The sequence below is a fragment of the Crocuta crocuta genome, unplaced genomic scaffold (assembly GCF_008692635.1).
Source record: "Crocuta crocuta isolate KB4526 unplaced genomic scaffold, BGI_CrCroc_1.0 scaffold176, whole genome shotgun sequence".
Classification (NCBI taxonomy): Eukaryota; Metazoa; Chordata; class Mammalia; order Carnivora; family Hyaenidae; genus Crocuta; species Crocuta crocuta.
The window spans coordinates 832,053-848,662 of NW_027531905.1; the positions used below are offsets into that span (position 1 = coordinate 832,053).

The 16,610-nt window shown below is 39.7% G+C and overlaps 1 protein-coding gene across 1 annotated transcript in view; it reads left to right on the forward strand.

Moving 5' to 3' along the window:
* Nucleotides 1–16,610, forward strand: part of PKP2 (plakophilin 2) — a 79,510-nt gene that overhangs the window by 34,711 nt on the left and 28,189 nt on the right. The window contains exons 4-5 of the mRNA XM_077774526.1: nt 607–814; nt 9,842–10,019. Coding sequence (XP_077630652.1) covers nt 607–814; nt 9,842–10,019 — 386 coding nt within the window. The remainder of the gene's footprint in view (nt 1–606; nt 815–9,841; nt 10,020–16,610) is intronic.

The following is a 16,610-nucleotide window of genomic DNA, read 5'->3' on the forward strand; positions in this document are numbered from 1 at the left end:
GAGTACAAAGTTATGTTATTTACTTAAATTAAGATGCTTGCATAATTTTTCTATGAAGCTTTTTAAATACCCTAAGCAATCGATCATAAAAATAGCTGGCATTTGGGATTAGTTTGCATTGCTTCTCCCGTTGCCATGGTGAATGAATCTTTATTTCTACCGTTAATGAAGGTGAGATCTGTTCATTTATATTGATGTAAAGTTCTGTCCTGGGGGGTAAAACCACTCATACAATGTTCTGTTCTTCCATAAAACTCCTTACTCCTCTCATTGCAGCTCTGCTCATCTTCATTATGCTCAAAGCTTTTATAGCTTAACTCTTTCTGTCCACTTAGCTGTCACTTACCCCCCATCTATCACTTGACTTTCCCCTTCAATTTTTTCATAGGTTTCAGTCTTCTCAACTTTATTAACTCTTTCAAGAGAGGCACTGCCTTATAGCAGGTGTATCTTGTATGCTGTGAGCCTCAGGTTGTGTCCCGGTTACTGTCGGACGGCAACTCTACTCAACACTAGTGAACTTCATCTGTTCATTCATATCACAACACATGTCTTTAATTACACATCAGAAGAAATATCTGAAATACGCATCTGCTTCTTCCCCAGGTTAATCAGCTTCGGGGCATCCCCAAGCTTCTGCAGCTCCTTAAAGTTCAGAATGAAGATGTGCAGCGAGCCGTGTGTGGGGCCCTGCGAAACTTGGTATTTGAAGACAATGACAACAAGTTGGAGGTCGCTGAACTCAACGGGGTACCTCGGCTGCTGCAGGTGCTGAAGCAAAGTAGAGACTTGGAGACTAAAAAGCAAATAACAGGTAGTGTATACAGAATGTTGAAGGACATAGAACAGCATACCCCAGCTGGATCTGTCATGTCATCTGTTTTCCTTAAGCTTCCTAAAACAAATACCTGGTGGGAAAGGTGGCTTTCAAGGAACACCCTCTGAGTTAAACCCCAGATTCAAGTCAGGTTAAATTTATTTCTATTTTCTGAAAGGGAAATTATTTTGAGGCTTTTGCTCAATATTTCAAATTAAAAACTTTGCATGTTTTTACAACTTTACAGGACTCACGGCATGGAAATTCTGCATCAGGTTACCAACAGCCAATTTTGTGGTTTGAGAATATGTATGGTTTCAGTATTGCCTCAGGTGCACAAGGCATTCATTCTGAAGTCACTCAGTAAGAACCACGCCCAGTTATTTGTATTTACTCAATAATCCACTTGCTGGATCTATACAAAGAAGGTGAATCAGGAAATCAAATAATGCCCTCCTGTAGAGGGCTAATTTAATCAAAATAGTCACAATACAAGAAATGTTGTTTCCCAATCCTTCCATCACCTGAACCCCCCAAAATACCAGCTCCCTAGCCCACTCATCCCTGCACCCTAAAAAAAGAAAGATGAGAATGGCTGGATACGATTTTCTAGTTCTCTGTTTCATATTTCAAAATCTTGATTTGAACAAATAAATATCTTCCTTCTGCTCAATAGATTAGAAGAATGAAATAATCTGATAGAATTAAAGCAAGATTTTTAGTAATCCTTGAAATGCGGAGAAGAGAGACCTAGGTTTATTTAAATGAATAGTGTATATGGTAGAGGAGAAAATGGTGCGTTGATGTTCAAGCGTAGCCTCCGTTCCGTCACCCTCAGCTCCCTGCTGATGCTCCCTGCACACGTTCCAGAGTCCAAGAGTGTCCCTGAGTGCGACTGTCAGTGGTATTGTCTTGGGGAAACCTTAATAAGTACCTTCAGGGGCCCAGGTGGTAAACATACGTTTTTAATTTAACTGTTGCAAAAAGGTTTTGAGGTATTTTTAGGTGATTAAATCTCAGTTTTATAGATGAGATAAGTAAGGCCCAAACCCTTTTTATATATCATATAAAAGTATTTTTAGGGGCGCCTGGGTGGCTTAGTCGCTTAAGCGTCCGACTTCGGCTCAGGTCATGATCTTGTGATTTGTGGGTTCGAGCCCCGCATCAGGCTCTGTGCTGACAGCTAGCTCAGAGCCTGGATCCTACTTCAGATTCTGTGTCTTCCTTTCTGACCCTCCCCTGCTCACACTGTCTCCCTCTCTCTCAGAAATAAATTTTAAAAATTTTTTAAAAAAAGTATTTTTAAATGATAATACTTGACGGTGTTATTTATTTTAGAAAGAGGTACTCCATACATTTTGTTTTAAATTGAATATAATCTGCACTCTGCAGAACATACAGCAGTTTATTATACAACAGGTTTTTTTCTGTAAAAATGTTACTCTATCCTCTCTGCCCATTTATATCTTAATCACATTGTTTTCTATCTTGACATGTTTTAATTTTATAAAACTATATGAAGGGTTGTACCATGCTGTCCTTCTGCCAACACACAATTATGTCGCATGAGAAATTTCCTTCCATATTTATGACTTCTATTAAAACACCTATAGAATTAAGAGTGCTCTCACTCATTCATTCATTCAGCCAGTATTTACAGGGCTGCCTGCATGTGCCAGGCAGTGAGGTTCAGTCAGAAAGGTTGTAGATGTTGGGGCACCTGGGTGTCTCAGTCAGTTAAGCCTCCGACTTCGGCTCAGGTCATGATCTCACAGTTCGTGGGTTCGAGCCCCGCATCGGGCTCTGTGCTGACAGCTAGCTCAGAGCCTGGAGCCTGCTTCAGATTCTGTGTCTCCCTCTCTCTCTGACCCTCCCTGCTCACGCTGTCTCTCTCTCTCTCTCTCTCTCTCTCTCTCTCTCTCAGAAATAAATTTAAAAAAAATGTTGTAGATGTTCTTCCCTTCCTATTAAAAATGAATGATTACGTGATGGTTGGCATTTAAAAAGAAGACCAAACCTCACATTTAGAAGCTAACATTTCCTTCATTAACTGTAGTAATGACAACCACGATAGAGAATCAAATAGATAATCTATTTCGCAGTCAAAAAAGACTTCACAAAGGAGATGTGTTTCATTGCACACTTTAGAAGAAGGATAGAATACACTTTGGACTGGTGTTTTGAAAGAAAATGAAAATTATTCCCAGCAAAGTGAACATCGTTAGCGAAGCAAAGAAGCAAAAAGAAGCTGCTGGTCATTTTTAGAGGGAGTTGGATAATAGAGTGTTGAGGTTAAGGTATATTGTATCTAGAGAGCTTGGGCGGGTGTGTGGGTGTGTGTTGAGGAAGTAACCATTGAACCACACTTCCTCTTCCTTTGTAGGCAATAGGAGACTATGGTCAGAGAACATTCTGTGGTATTAATGCCACAGAAACCATTCAGTTATCTAGATAATCAACAGAGCCAAACAATGGAGGTTTATTATGCAATTCTCAGGATTTCTAGTATAAGCCAAGCATCCCTTCCAGAGGGTGCTCATTTACGTGCTAATTGAATTGATACTTGAATGTTTGATACAAATCCTTCTAAATAACTTCTCTATTAATTGTTGACTTAATGTAGGCATGTTTATATCTCTGCTTAGAAACACAAAGTGAATAACCGTATATATGAATCTTGTCAGTTTCGTGGATGTCTTTTTTTTGAGCCCCTTTTTTGTGCTAGTCACTAAGTTAGGACTTTCCATTTTTCATCTTTGTCCCTCCTGACATTTCCATAAGGCATTATTGACAATTTACATATGATCAGTGTGACACTCGGTGGGGTTAGTAGATTGCCCAAGATTATACAGCTAGTCAAGACAAAGCCCAGATTTCAACCCAGCTTTATCTAGGTGTTTTGCTGTATGAAAATGGCTCTCACCTACTGCTTTTGAGGCAGAGACTCATTTTTATGCTTGTTTGGGAAAAGGCTTGTCTTTAAGAATCTCGATCAGAGAGCTCTCCTTCACTCCTCTTTGACCCTTCCTCTCTCTCCCCTTGCCGCTGATTTGGTTAAGTGCTCTTGACCTCTCTGGTCTACTATTGCAGTAGCCTCTTCCCTACCCTCTGATTCAGTTTTGCCCATTCCCAATCTATTCACCACTCTGCTCCTAGTGATTTCTTGCTAACATGAAAATATGGCCCCATTGTGCTACCCATTTCCTAGAAGATACAGTCTATACTGTATAGTATGCCACACAGAGATTTTATGATGTGAGCCTGGTGGTCATCGGCAGCAGTGTCTTCTCTCCCCCTTGCAGCCCAGGTTCTGAAATCCTGAAGGATTTGTTGGTCTGTCCCGTGTCTCTTTTCTGTCTTGATATCGTTTGTCTCTGCTGTCGTCTTGGGCGACACACCTTTTCCACACCTTGACCACCGGTGAATGCTCCTCACCGTTCAATAGTTGTCTTTTCCTCTGAAGGATTTTCAGATGCCATCCTTCCATACTTCACTCACAGTGGGGTTTTGAAACAAGGGGCGTCTCTGAACTACTTTGCATCCTTTGATATTAGGATGCCATTTATTTCATGCCTGTGTGTTTGCTGCAATAATAACTTTGCTACCCTTCCAAGTTTCTCAACATCTGTGGCTGATTAAGTATAAAAAAGAGACTTAGGACCTGGGAATATCTCGATGAAGAGAAATAAGAGGATCAGGTTTGTTTTCTGAGAAGACTCTGGTTTTTCTGGTCGAGATATAAAAAAAAATTAACCATCCGATTTCTATATATGCATAAAAGAGGCATCAGCGCTTTGTTCGCTGGGAGAGAACATCAACTCACTGACCTTTCTGGCATTTTCAGTACCAGCCTAGGAGGGAGGCTCTTCCCTTTTCAGATGAAAAGACTTCAGGATCAAAGATGATCCCTCTATGAGATTGTTCCCCCTCCCTTACCAAGTGAGCCTGGTAGTGTACTTTAATTGAAATGAGAACAGTACATCCTGGTCTCAGAGGCGCATCTCCAAGGTCACTGAGAAAGGAGCACTTTCAGGAGTGAGGAGGACTCTGCCTTGGTAAGAATCAACAGGAAATTCTTGTGCTTCTTTGCATGTTGCATAAGGAAGAGTCAGGAAGATTGGCAATGAAATTTGTAAAAAATGCATTTTGACCTCTGTATATTTTATGGAAATATTTCTTTGGCTTGCTATATTTTAATAAAGTAGCAAAAATATTTTACTATGAGATGCTCATTGTGCACCTTTTAAAAATAATTGTATATTATTTTATTCTGCATTTGTAATGCATGACAAGTTCTCTTGGGTTTGTATATAACTTGGACTAAATGGCCTTTGCAATAGCGTGATATTTCAGGGAAGGCTTACAAAACTTAGGTGAGAGGAATATATTCATGCAAGGGACACTATTTAAAAAAACAATTCCTCCTGCTCTGTGATCACTTTGGAAAACAAGGTTAAAACAAACCAGGCCTCCTTCTCCTCCTCCTCTTCCTCCTCTCCTTCTGTACTGATAATAGGGATCCATTTAATCATAACACGTGCAATTTTTGTTACCTCGGTGTCTTGCAGAGTTTGTTAAATAACTCTATTTCTATTCCTAGAAGGCAATATTAATAAAACATGGATTTTAATATCTTATAAGATCCCTCTACTAAAATTAGCTGTTTTGTGCAAAAATCGCAGTTGGCAATACATTTCTGGAGAACGCAGTTATTCTCATCTCTTTTATAATTGCTAATTATTCAAAGTATATATCTTACCAAAACCCGTTTCTTTCTTTTTGGCTAGAATAAGAGCTTAGCGATAGACTATTACAGGCTTATCACCTGCAACAAAGAACATTAATAATAGAACTTTAGGCACTGTGAATCAATTGACTAGAAGTTAAAGCTGAGACCAATGAAAACCTAAACCTTAATGTTATATCAGGGCATCTAGAATCTAGTCATTGAAAGAAACGTCTTTTTTAAAAATTTTTAATGTTTCTTTATTTTTTTTTAAATGTTATATTTATTTCTGAGAGAGAGAGAGAGACAGCGTGAGCAGGGGAGGGTCAGAGAGAGAGGGAGACACAGAATCCAAAGCAGGCTCCAGGCTCCGAGCTTTCAGCAAAGAGCCCGACGCGGGACCCGAACCCACGGACCGTGAGGTCATGACCTGAGCCAAAGTCGGACACCCAACCGACTGAGCCACCCAGGCGCCCCAATGTTTCTTTATTTTTGAGAGAGAGAGAAAAAGAGTGTGAGCAGGAGAGGCACAGAGAGAGAGAGGAAGAACAGAATCCAAAGCAGGCTCCAAGCTCTGAGCTGTCAGCACAGAGCCTGATGTGGGGCTTGAACCCATTAACTGTGAGATCATGACCTGAGCTGAAGCCAGGCACTTAACCTACTGAGCCACTCAGGCACCCCTGAAAGAAACATCTTTTAAGGGTCATTTGGTCCACTCATTTCCCAATGCCAGAAATGGGAATAATTTTTTTTTAAGTTATCTCTATGCTCAGGGTGGGGCTCAAACTCACGACTCTGAGATCAAGAATTGCACGCTCCACCTAAGGAGCCAGCCAAAGGCCCCAGAAATCATTTTTAAAATACAAATTCCTGGGACACCTGGGTGATTCCTCAGTTAAGCGTCTGACTTCAGCTTGGGTCATGATCTCACAGTTCATGAGTTCAAGCCCTGGATCCCGTTTTGGATTCTGTGTCTCCCTCTCTCTCTGTTCCTGCCCCGCTTGCACTCTGTCTTGCTGTCTCTCTCTCAAAAATAAATGAAGAATAAAAAAAAAATTTTAAATACAAATTCCTAAAATCGATTCTGAGATTCTGGCTAGTAAATTTGGAATGTGGCCCAAGAATATGTCATTCTGATATGCCACTCGGCTCATTTGGAAACTGCTAGTCTAGTCTGACACGCGAGCTTTGGGATAAAACCCCTTGTCAATATTTTGATAAAGGAGGAGCTCATTTTTATTAGCCTTAGTGATAGAGCTGGATCTTACAGCAGATCTTTCTGTTTTCTTCAAAGCTCTCTTAGAAGTTATATTTTCAGTGAGCCAGAATCTCCTTCCCTAGAATTTCCTCTCATTAGTTCTTGTTTTGCTCTCATATAGTCACAAAAAAAGATACCTACCTGTTAAATTTACATTTGTTTAGTCACTAGAGAAAATGTATTCCTAGGTGTATTAGATTCTAATATTTTTTAGCTTGGGTTAATTTTTCTGCCAGCAATTGAATTTTTAATGATTTATAAGAACTCTGTATATTAAGAATATTAACCCCTTGTCTCATATTGTCATATGTATTTTCCCAATTTGCAAGTGGTCATTTATTGATGTTGTAAGTACATGTTGGGGAAATGTATAACTGTTTAATCCTGAATCCTAAGTGAACACTGGAGTTCCTTCCTAGCCTTGCACCATACAAAATTTGGCAGACATGGTATTTCTATATGATACCCTACATTAAAATTTTTTAAATTATACTAGAATTCCCAAACCAGATACTTTTATAGAAATAATACTGAATGCCAAGTTATAAAGGACGTCAGCTGTTGGAGGAAAATTCCACTCCTTTTGTTCAGATTAATCCTCTTCTGGTTTTTATGGTAAGGTATACTTTTCCTTTGAGTGCCCTGTGTGGTCCTTTTTGAAAAGAGGAAATGGCATCATGCTTCACATTTTTAAGCCTCTGGCAGGCAGGGACTATTAATTTGTTTGCTTATTTAAAACAGGAAGCTTTCTTTTCTTTTCAACTTTCTTTAGTAGCTTAGAAACCACAACCCCACCTCAGACCTGCCTCTAAATTGTTCTCAACCACCTTGGAATTTTGTTTGTCACTCCCCCATCCAGAGCCCCCCTCAAGATGAAGCAGGAGGAATGAAGTCATTGTGTTGCAAAATCTGTGGCCGAGGGACTGGGCTACTGTTCCCGCTTAATCCCCAGTGCTAGTTTGATCAGGAAAAGACCCCCTCCTGAGCCAGAGTGCTGGCAGTCAGAAAACACTTGACCCAGTGTCGCCCCATCTGATGGTAGTTCCGTGTAGGCTGCAGTGAAAATTTGGTTTCAGAAATTGTTGTTTCAGAAATTACTTACTTGTAAAACTGATTCAGGCCAAAAGGTTGCATTTGGCCTCGAGTGTTCTAAATGGTGGGCCAAATAGAACTATCGTTGAATAATTATCAACCTTTAACTACACAATTATTTCAGCCGTTAAATTAGGGGAGATGACATCACCACATAATTCAGCCAAAAGAACAAAAGGCACCTTTCCTTTTTTCATAAGGTAGACTGTCCTGTATACCTGTGCTTCCTCTCTCTTTTATGCAGACAAAACAGTACATTTTATAAGTGGGAATTACTGACTGGGCGATAGGGAAGTGACTAGGGAAGAAAATGAAGATCCCATCTCTTTCTATTCCTTCTCTCTTTCTGCCTTCCCGAATGCTAGGGAGTTAGAGTCTTGGTGGAGGTATGAAAGAAGGCAATGCCAACCTTACACCTTCTGGGAGTCACTGGAATAACAAGCAGGAGGTGCTTCCTCCTTCCACGGAATCAGAAGTATTTGAATGCCAAATTTGTAAGAACTGATCCTAAATGTATTGTCACTTTGTATTCTCTCGGAGAAGCTGAGAGCTTCAGGCTCTGTCTCCCCAATACCCTGGAAGGTACAGTATCCTATTATTTTTATTTCTTCTGAGTTGTCTTATATGGCCTTTAATGGTAGATTAGCGGGAGAGGTTTCAAGAGGGAATGGAAAGTTAAATAAGTAAATGTGGTACCAGCCTTAGACCAAGGTTTAAGCCATACATGTTGGCAGTTAGATTAAAAATACTCTTGTACCTCCTTCACTACCAAACTATAATAAATACATGAGGTAGTCAGTGTAAATTCCAGGAGGACATAAAGTCCATCATTGGGTAGGATTTAATAAATATTAATTGGTGATGTTGATCAGCCTCGTGGTGACAGGCCTGGGTATAGGCAAAGGCTTTCTGTAGGCCATCTTTGCTGTTACTGGGAGGCAAATATCAGGTAGAAGTTTCAGGTAGTGGGGAACAGGAGGTGGAGGGAGGTATTCTCTCTATGCATCAACTGAAGAAAAAATATGAACCTTTAAAAACATTGAAGTCTTGAGGTGCCTGGGTGGCTCAGTCAGTTAAGCATCTGACTCTTGACTTCGGCTCAGGTCATGATCTCATGGTTTGTGAGTTGGAACCTGCATCAGGCTTTGCGCTGACACATGGAGCCTGCTTGGGATTCTCTCTCTCCCGGCCCCTCCCCTGCTCGTGAATCTCTCTCTCTCTCTCTCTCTCTCTCTCTCTCTCTCTCTCTCTCTCTCTCTCTCNTCTCTCTCTCAAAATAAACATTAAAAACATTGAAATCTTAGGGCACCTGGGTGGCTCAGTCAGTTAAGCATCTGACTTTGGCTCAGGTCATGAACTCGCGATTTGTGAGTTCAGGCCCTGCATCAGACTCTGCACTGACAGCTCAGAGCCTTGAGCCCGTTTCAGATTCTGTCTTCCTCTCTCTCTCTGCCCCTCACCCACTAATGCTCTGTCTTTCTCCTGCAAAAAATAAACATTAAAAAAAAAACACACACACATTGAAGTTTGGATACCTGGCTGGCTTAGTCGGTAGCCCCACGTAGGTTCTAGGGATTACTTATTTTTTTTAAAAAAATCTTTTTTAAAAATAAAAGCATTGAAGTCTTTATTACAATAGAATCATTTCAGACCTTCATGTTGGTGAGACCAGAATTTATTATGTCCGTGAGGTCAGCTTAATATTTTGATCATTTAAGAGAAAGGGAAATGTTTAAGGATTTCTAGCTTTCATTCACATTCCTGATTAATTTAAACCTGCATAATTTTATATTCGGTTGGGAAAGGGCTGTCTCCCTCACCCTTTTTTTTTTTTTTTTTTTTTTTCCACCAAATACCTGGCCACAGCCCTCGGGGTGCTGGCCATAACTTCTCTTTTCAGCAGTTATTTGACCCATCCCTGTTTTGATAGTACTCTTTGCTTTTCTAGGTTTGCTGTGGAATTTGTCATCTAATGACAAACTCAAGAATCTCATGATAACAGAAGCCTTGCTTATCCTGACTGAGAACATCATCATCCCCTTCTCGGGCTGGCCGGAAGGAGACTACCCCAAAGCAAATGGTTTGCTCGATTTTGATATATTTTACAACGTCACTGGATGCTTAAGGTAATGCCACTCTGCAGATTTTTCCTCTGTGTACTTTACATCCTGCATTCAGGTTTTCTAAAACTCTACCCCATTACCTGGAGGTGCTATAAGAGTTATAAAGATCGCTCTAAACACGAGAAGCACAATGTAGAGACAATGAGAAAGGTAAAGATCAGAATGTTGTTTCTTGGCATGTTTGACTCCAGAAGCTACCCACATTATTTCACAAGAGAGAGGATGTCAGTTCCAATAAAACAGATCTAACCTGAACACCCAGAAGTCCATGCAGACTGGTCTTCCTTATCTCCCAGGTTTAATGCAGGCTCCATGCTATTTTTTAATTCACAAAAATCTAATGCAGTTAAAAAAATAATTGTAAACTTAGTGTTTTTATTTTTTTAATTTTTATATTTTATTAAAGTATAATTGACTACATTGTATTTGTTTCAGATGTACAGTGTAATTAGATGTTTGTAGATATTGCAAGTCTAATATTCTTTAGCGTACATAGTCACAGAATTCTTTTTCCTTGTGATGAGAACTTTTATGATTTTTTTCTCTTAGCAACTTGTAAATATGTAGTATCATGTTATTAACTGTAGTTGCCATGCTGTACATTACATCCCCAAAACTGACTGACTTGTTTATTTATTTATGGCATATGAAAATTTATTTACAGTATGGTTTTCCTTGGGCTTATTTATTTTATAACTGGAAGTTTGTAACTTTTCCACCTACACCCATTTTACCCACCTCTCTGCCTCTGGCAACCTCCCAGTCTGTACTCTGTATCTGTCAGCTTGTTTTGTTTTGTTTTGTTTTAAAAGTAATCTCTTCACCCAACGTGGGGCTTAAACTCAGTACCCCAAGATCAAGGATCGCATGTTCTACCAACTGAGCCAGCCAGGAGCCCCTATGAACTTGGTTTTTGTTTTTGTTTTGTTTCTTTTAGATTCCTTTTATAAGTGAGATCATACACTATTTGTCTTTCTCTGACTTACTTTGCTTAGCATAAGGCTCTCACAATTCATCTGTAATGTTTCCAGGGGCAATATTTCATTCTTTATTGTTGCTGAATAATCTTCCACATATATATACACCAGATTATCTTTATCCATTCATTTGTCAGTAGACACTTAGATTGTTTCCATTTCTTGGCTATTATGAATAGTGCTTCAGTGAACATGGGGGTGCATATAACTTTTCGAGTTAGTGTTTTCATTTTCTTTGGATAAATACCCAGAGGCAAAATTGCTGGATCATATGGTAGTTCTGTGTTTTAATTTTTTGAGGAAACTCCATAATGTTTTCTATGTTTGTGCCAACTTAAATTCCCACCAGCGCTGCACAAGGTTTGCCTCTTCTCCATATCCTCACCAACACTTTTATTTCTTGTCTTTTTGATGATAGCCATTGTGACAAGTATGAGGTGATATTTCATTTTGATTTGTGATTAATAACGAGCACTTTTTCGTGTGCCTATTGGCCTTCTCTGTGTCTTTTTTGGAAAAGTGTCTATTCAGATCTTCTGCCTATTTTAAAAAAAATTTTTTTTACCACCATTTTTTTAAGAGACAGAGCACAAGTGGGGGAGGGGCAGAGAGAGAAGGAGACATAGAATCCAAAGCAGGCTCCAGGCTCTGAGCTGTCAGTACAGAGCCCAATGTGGGGCTCAAACCCACAAGCTGTGAGATCATGACCAGAGCTGAAGTCGGATGCTTAACCAACTTAGCCACCCAAGTGCCCCCTTTTTTATTTTTTAATTTTTTTAACTGACCATTGTTTAATCAAATTGTTTTTACTATTGAGTTGTTAAGTTCTTTATATATTTGGATATCAACCCCTTATCAAATATATGATTTGCAGATCTTTTCTCCCCATTCCATAGGTTGCCTTTTTATTTTGTTGATGATTTTCTTTACTGTGAAGAAGCTTTTTGGTATGATATCATGCCACTTGTTTATTTTTGCTTTTGTTGCCTTTTCTTTTGGTGTCAAATCCAAAAATTAATTGTCAGGACTGATGTCAAGGAGCTTACTGCCTGTGTTTTTTGGTTTTATGATTTTATGGATTCAGGCCTTATATTCAAGCTTTCAGTTCATTTTGAGCTAATTTTTGTGTATGGTGTGCGAGAGTTGTCCACAGTTTCATTCTTTTGCATGTAGCTATCCAACATCATTTATTGAAAAGACTTTCCTTTTTCCTTTCTTCTTTCACCACTTTCCCTAAGTATTCTTCACTTCTTGTTGCAAATTAATGGACTGTGTATGCTCAAGGTTATTTCTGGGCTCTTTATTCTGTCTCAATGACTTATGTGTCTGTTTTTATGCCAGTACCACATGCTATTTTGATTAATATAGCTTTGTAACATAGTTTGAAATCAGGGAAAGTAATGCCTCCAGCTTTGCTCTTCTTTCTCAAGATTTCTCTGGCTATTTGGGATCTTATGTGATTTCATACAAATTGTAGAATTGTTTGTTCTATTTCTGTGAAAAATGCCATTGAAAATCTGTTAGGAATTGCATTGAATTCTTAGATTACCTTGGGTAGAATGGACATTTTAACAATATTCTTGCAATTCATGAGATGGTATATCTTTTCATTTGTGTCTTCAGTTTGTTTTTATCAATGTCTTATTGTTAGTATACAGGTCTTTCACCTACTTGGTCAAATTTATTGCTAGGTGTTTTGAAGTAGGTATAAGGCAACAAATCTTATACCATAAGAACAGCTACAAAAGAAGTTAGTTTGAGCAGCATTTCTGAATAGTGGAATGAAAAACTGCTTGAATTGTTTTCTCCTTTGGGCTGTCAGATGCTCACTAAATCAAAAGGAAATAGAAACACGTGCAGGAGAAAGAAAAATACTAGTTTTAACGTCTCCAAAATCATGTATCTCAAGCTTTCTCCTATTTGAAAATAATCATTGTGCTTTACATGCAAGGATTAAAAGAAATCAGATAGAAGATGTAATCAAAATTAGGTAGCCCATGAGAGGTCAGGACATATTCTGCCTTTTCTTCTTTTCTCTACTTACAGTTCACTTTTGAGGGAATCTAAATGGTAACGGAGAGAATTTATTATGGTAAAATGTTTATCTTACCTCCATAGTTAACCACACAGGAATGCATATCAAATACCGGTTTTGTGTAAAGCATTATGTTAGCTACTGAGATGAATAAGAAGATCCTTAGGGAACTTTTAACCTAGCGGGTATGCAGAGGATTAAGAGCACTAGAACACAGCTACTGTGAATTCTATGTCAGAGCAGTGGGCCCCCGGAGCATTAGCGTCCACATCACCTGGTTCCCACCCAGGCCTTCTGAATCAAAAACTCTGAGGGTGGGGCCCAGAGATCTAGTTTTGACAAGCCTTCCAGGTGATTTTGATGCCATGGTATCAGAAGTACAAGCAAAGTGCTACAGGAATACAGAACAAAGGACGATTCATGCCAGCTGACTGGGATCTGAAAGACACTATAGAAGAGGTGCCAAGTGATCTAGGCCTTGGTGGATTATTTCAATAGTCAGAAATTCTCTAAGGACTAAGGACTAAATTGTTCAACAGCAGAAGAGGGGCCTAAATGATCTGTCTGAATCCGTCTTCTGTACAGTTCACTAGAACTGCTTTTTTATTGCACTTTTGATCTAATAACCCATTTTGTTCTATTTTAAAACATTTTGGGGACACTTGGGGACCACTCGGGTGGTTAAGCATCCGAGTCTTGATTTTGGCTCAGGTTATGAGCTCACAGTTGGCAGGATCGAACCCCACATTGGGCTCTGCACTGACCATGGAACCTGCTTGGGATTCTCTCTCTCTCTCCCTCTCTCTCTCTCTCTCTCTCTCCATCTCTCCATCTCTCTCTCTCTCTCGAAGTAGAAAATAAACACTTAGAAATTAAAACATTTTGCATCTTAGAATTTCTCTGTAGCTCCCCTTGCCTGGCTCTGGACATCAGAATTCTTACAGTAGCAGATGTATCAGGACCTTTTCAACTCAAGATGACAGATCAACTTGCTCAAGCCAAATAAGGATTCATTGGCTCATGTGGATGAGATGTTGACAGTCACTTGTGGAAGTGAAGAAAGTGCACTAGTAACCATGACCTCAAGGACTAGGACAGAAATTCAGCATCCCTGGGACTCTTTTTTTTTTTTTTTAAGTTTATTTATTTATTTATTGTGAGAGACAGAGAGAGAGAGAGAGAGAACAGAAATAGGGGAGGGGCAGAGAGAAAGGAAAAGAATCCCAAGCAGGCTCCTCTGCGAGCACACAGCCCAACGGGGGACTGGATCCGTGAGATCATATCTGACCTGAGATTAAGAGTCAGACGCTTGATGGACTGAGCCACCCACCCAGGTGCCCCTCACTCTTTTTAAAAATCTATATCTTTTCTTTGCTTCCTCTTCTTCTTTTGCATGTTGGGCTCATTTCTCAACAAATGCAAACAAGCCTACACATTCTATTTAATTCCTGACACTTCACAGTTTCTGACGTATAGTAAGCAAGTATAAAGTATGTGAATAAAAAAAATAAATGAATGTGGGGTGCCTGGGTGGCTCAGTCAGTTAAGCGTCCAACTTCAGCTCAGGTCATGATCTCACGGTTCGTGGGTTCGAGCCCCGCATCGGGCTCTGTGCTGACAGCTCAGAGCCTGGAGCCTGTTTCATATTCTGTGTTTCCCTCTCTCTCTCTGACCCTCCCCTGCTCATGCTGTCTCTATCTCAGAAATAAATTAAAAAATTAAAAATAAATAAATGAATGAGCAAATGAAAATACATGAAGAACTGAGTGAATAATCAAGTCTGACAAGAGTATCAAATTTGTAATGGGAACTGATCAAACAGAAGTTGCTAAGGCCAGATTGTGGGGGCCTTGAAGGTCACGTTAAGGAGATAATTTTTTTTTCCTCTGTAAGCAAGATTAGCTAGTGGGGGAGGATAGAAATATGATATTCTGTGTGAAAAAGAATAATTATAATATCAACAGGAAAGGTATATTGAGAAGATGTTTTAATAATGTGAATAATATAAGGACAAAAATGTGAGTTACAAATTTCTTTGTGTAGTTTCCCCTTATGAATGATGAATAAAAGACTTACATGGTCTTAGTGTAGCAGTGCCCTGGTTGATACACATTTTCCAGAAGATGTGATAGCTGAATGCACCCCTATCAATAGGAAACCATTTTAAACAGATTCATGATTTTTTTTCCCAGCATCAGACAACTAGTAAGAGACAAGCTGGAATTCAGATTCAGGAAAGCTGTCTCCAAAGCCAAATACATTTATACATGAGTACATTAATGTTTGTCACATTTCTGCAGACTGTGCTCATGTGGATAAAACCTCTGCCCTTCACAGTCATGCAACCTCACAGCAGTAGGTAGGCCAATGTAAAGTCACTTTTAAGTCTTTAATGGTTCTTTTTCTTTATTTCTGAGAAAGAGACAGACAATGTGAGCAGGGGAGGGGCGGGGGGGGGGNGGGGGAGATACAGAATCCGAAGCAGGCTCCAGGCTCTGAGCTGGCTGTCAGCACAGAGCCTGACGTGATGCTTGAACCCACAAATCGTGAGCTCATGACCTGAGCCAAAGCCGGACGCTTAACCGACTGAGCCACCCAGGTGCCCCAAAGTCACTTTCAAGTCTTAAGGGTACTGTCTCCATGTCTCCTTGTTTTTGTTTTAGAAGTTCTGTGCAAGTTGAACACTGCATTTCTTATAAATGGAGAAGATACAAAGGATGAAGCCTAAGAAATGAGAAAAATTTCTATGAGAGGAGTTGGCATTGTAAGCAAATCAGGGTAGATATCACAATGAGTATAAAAGCCTCCAGGACATGTGTTAGGACAACTGCTCAGAACGTAAGAAAAGACCTCTAGGGAACCTGCAATCCAATAGCCTCAGTTTCCATGACAATAGAAATGTCTGCTGACTAGTTGCTTATTTTCAACCACAGCTTCTCTAAAAAGATTTTAAAACAGGTGTTGACTGGTTCTAACAAGTGTGAATCAAAGCTGAGTAAGAAGGTCATAAATGTTAGCAAATATCTTAATTGCTGCAAGTTTATTTGAGGTATTCTGTCCCCCAGTGGGTATAAGAGCCAAATGAATTGGCAGCATGAGCAGTTCCCTGGCACTGTGGTTGACTCAGGGTAGTGTAGCTAAATTTTTCCAGTCTACTTTGGAGAAAAACTGCATGCACCAGTGACTTTTTTCCCTTTACTAACTGGACACTGAGATCAGTTTTGAGGACTCCCCTTGGTCTGCATTTAACAACGGCCTAGAATGAATCTGCTCTGCAAGTAAGATAATTGCTTTGTTAATGAACTTGTGCAGTGGCTCTGTCCACCTGGAGCCGTTACAGTGAGATTGCATTCACGTAGGAGCACATGCAGAGTTTATCCTTTGGAAAGACACACACGGTCAGGTACAGCATACTTGTCAGGTATCAGATCATTTGTCTACAGGATTAGCATCTGCTTGCAGCAGCTTTTTCCACGGAACATGGTGCTTTCTTTAGGTCCCTTTAGAATTACATACTCTTCATGACAAGTTACTCACTGAAAGGTGATACAGATTTTGCAATGAGGAAAACAATATGTTCCT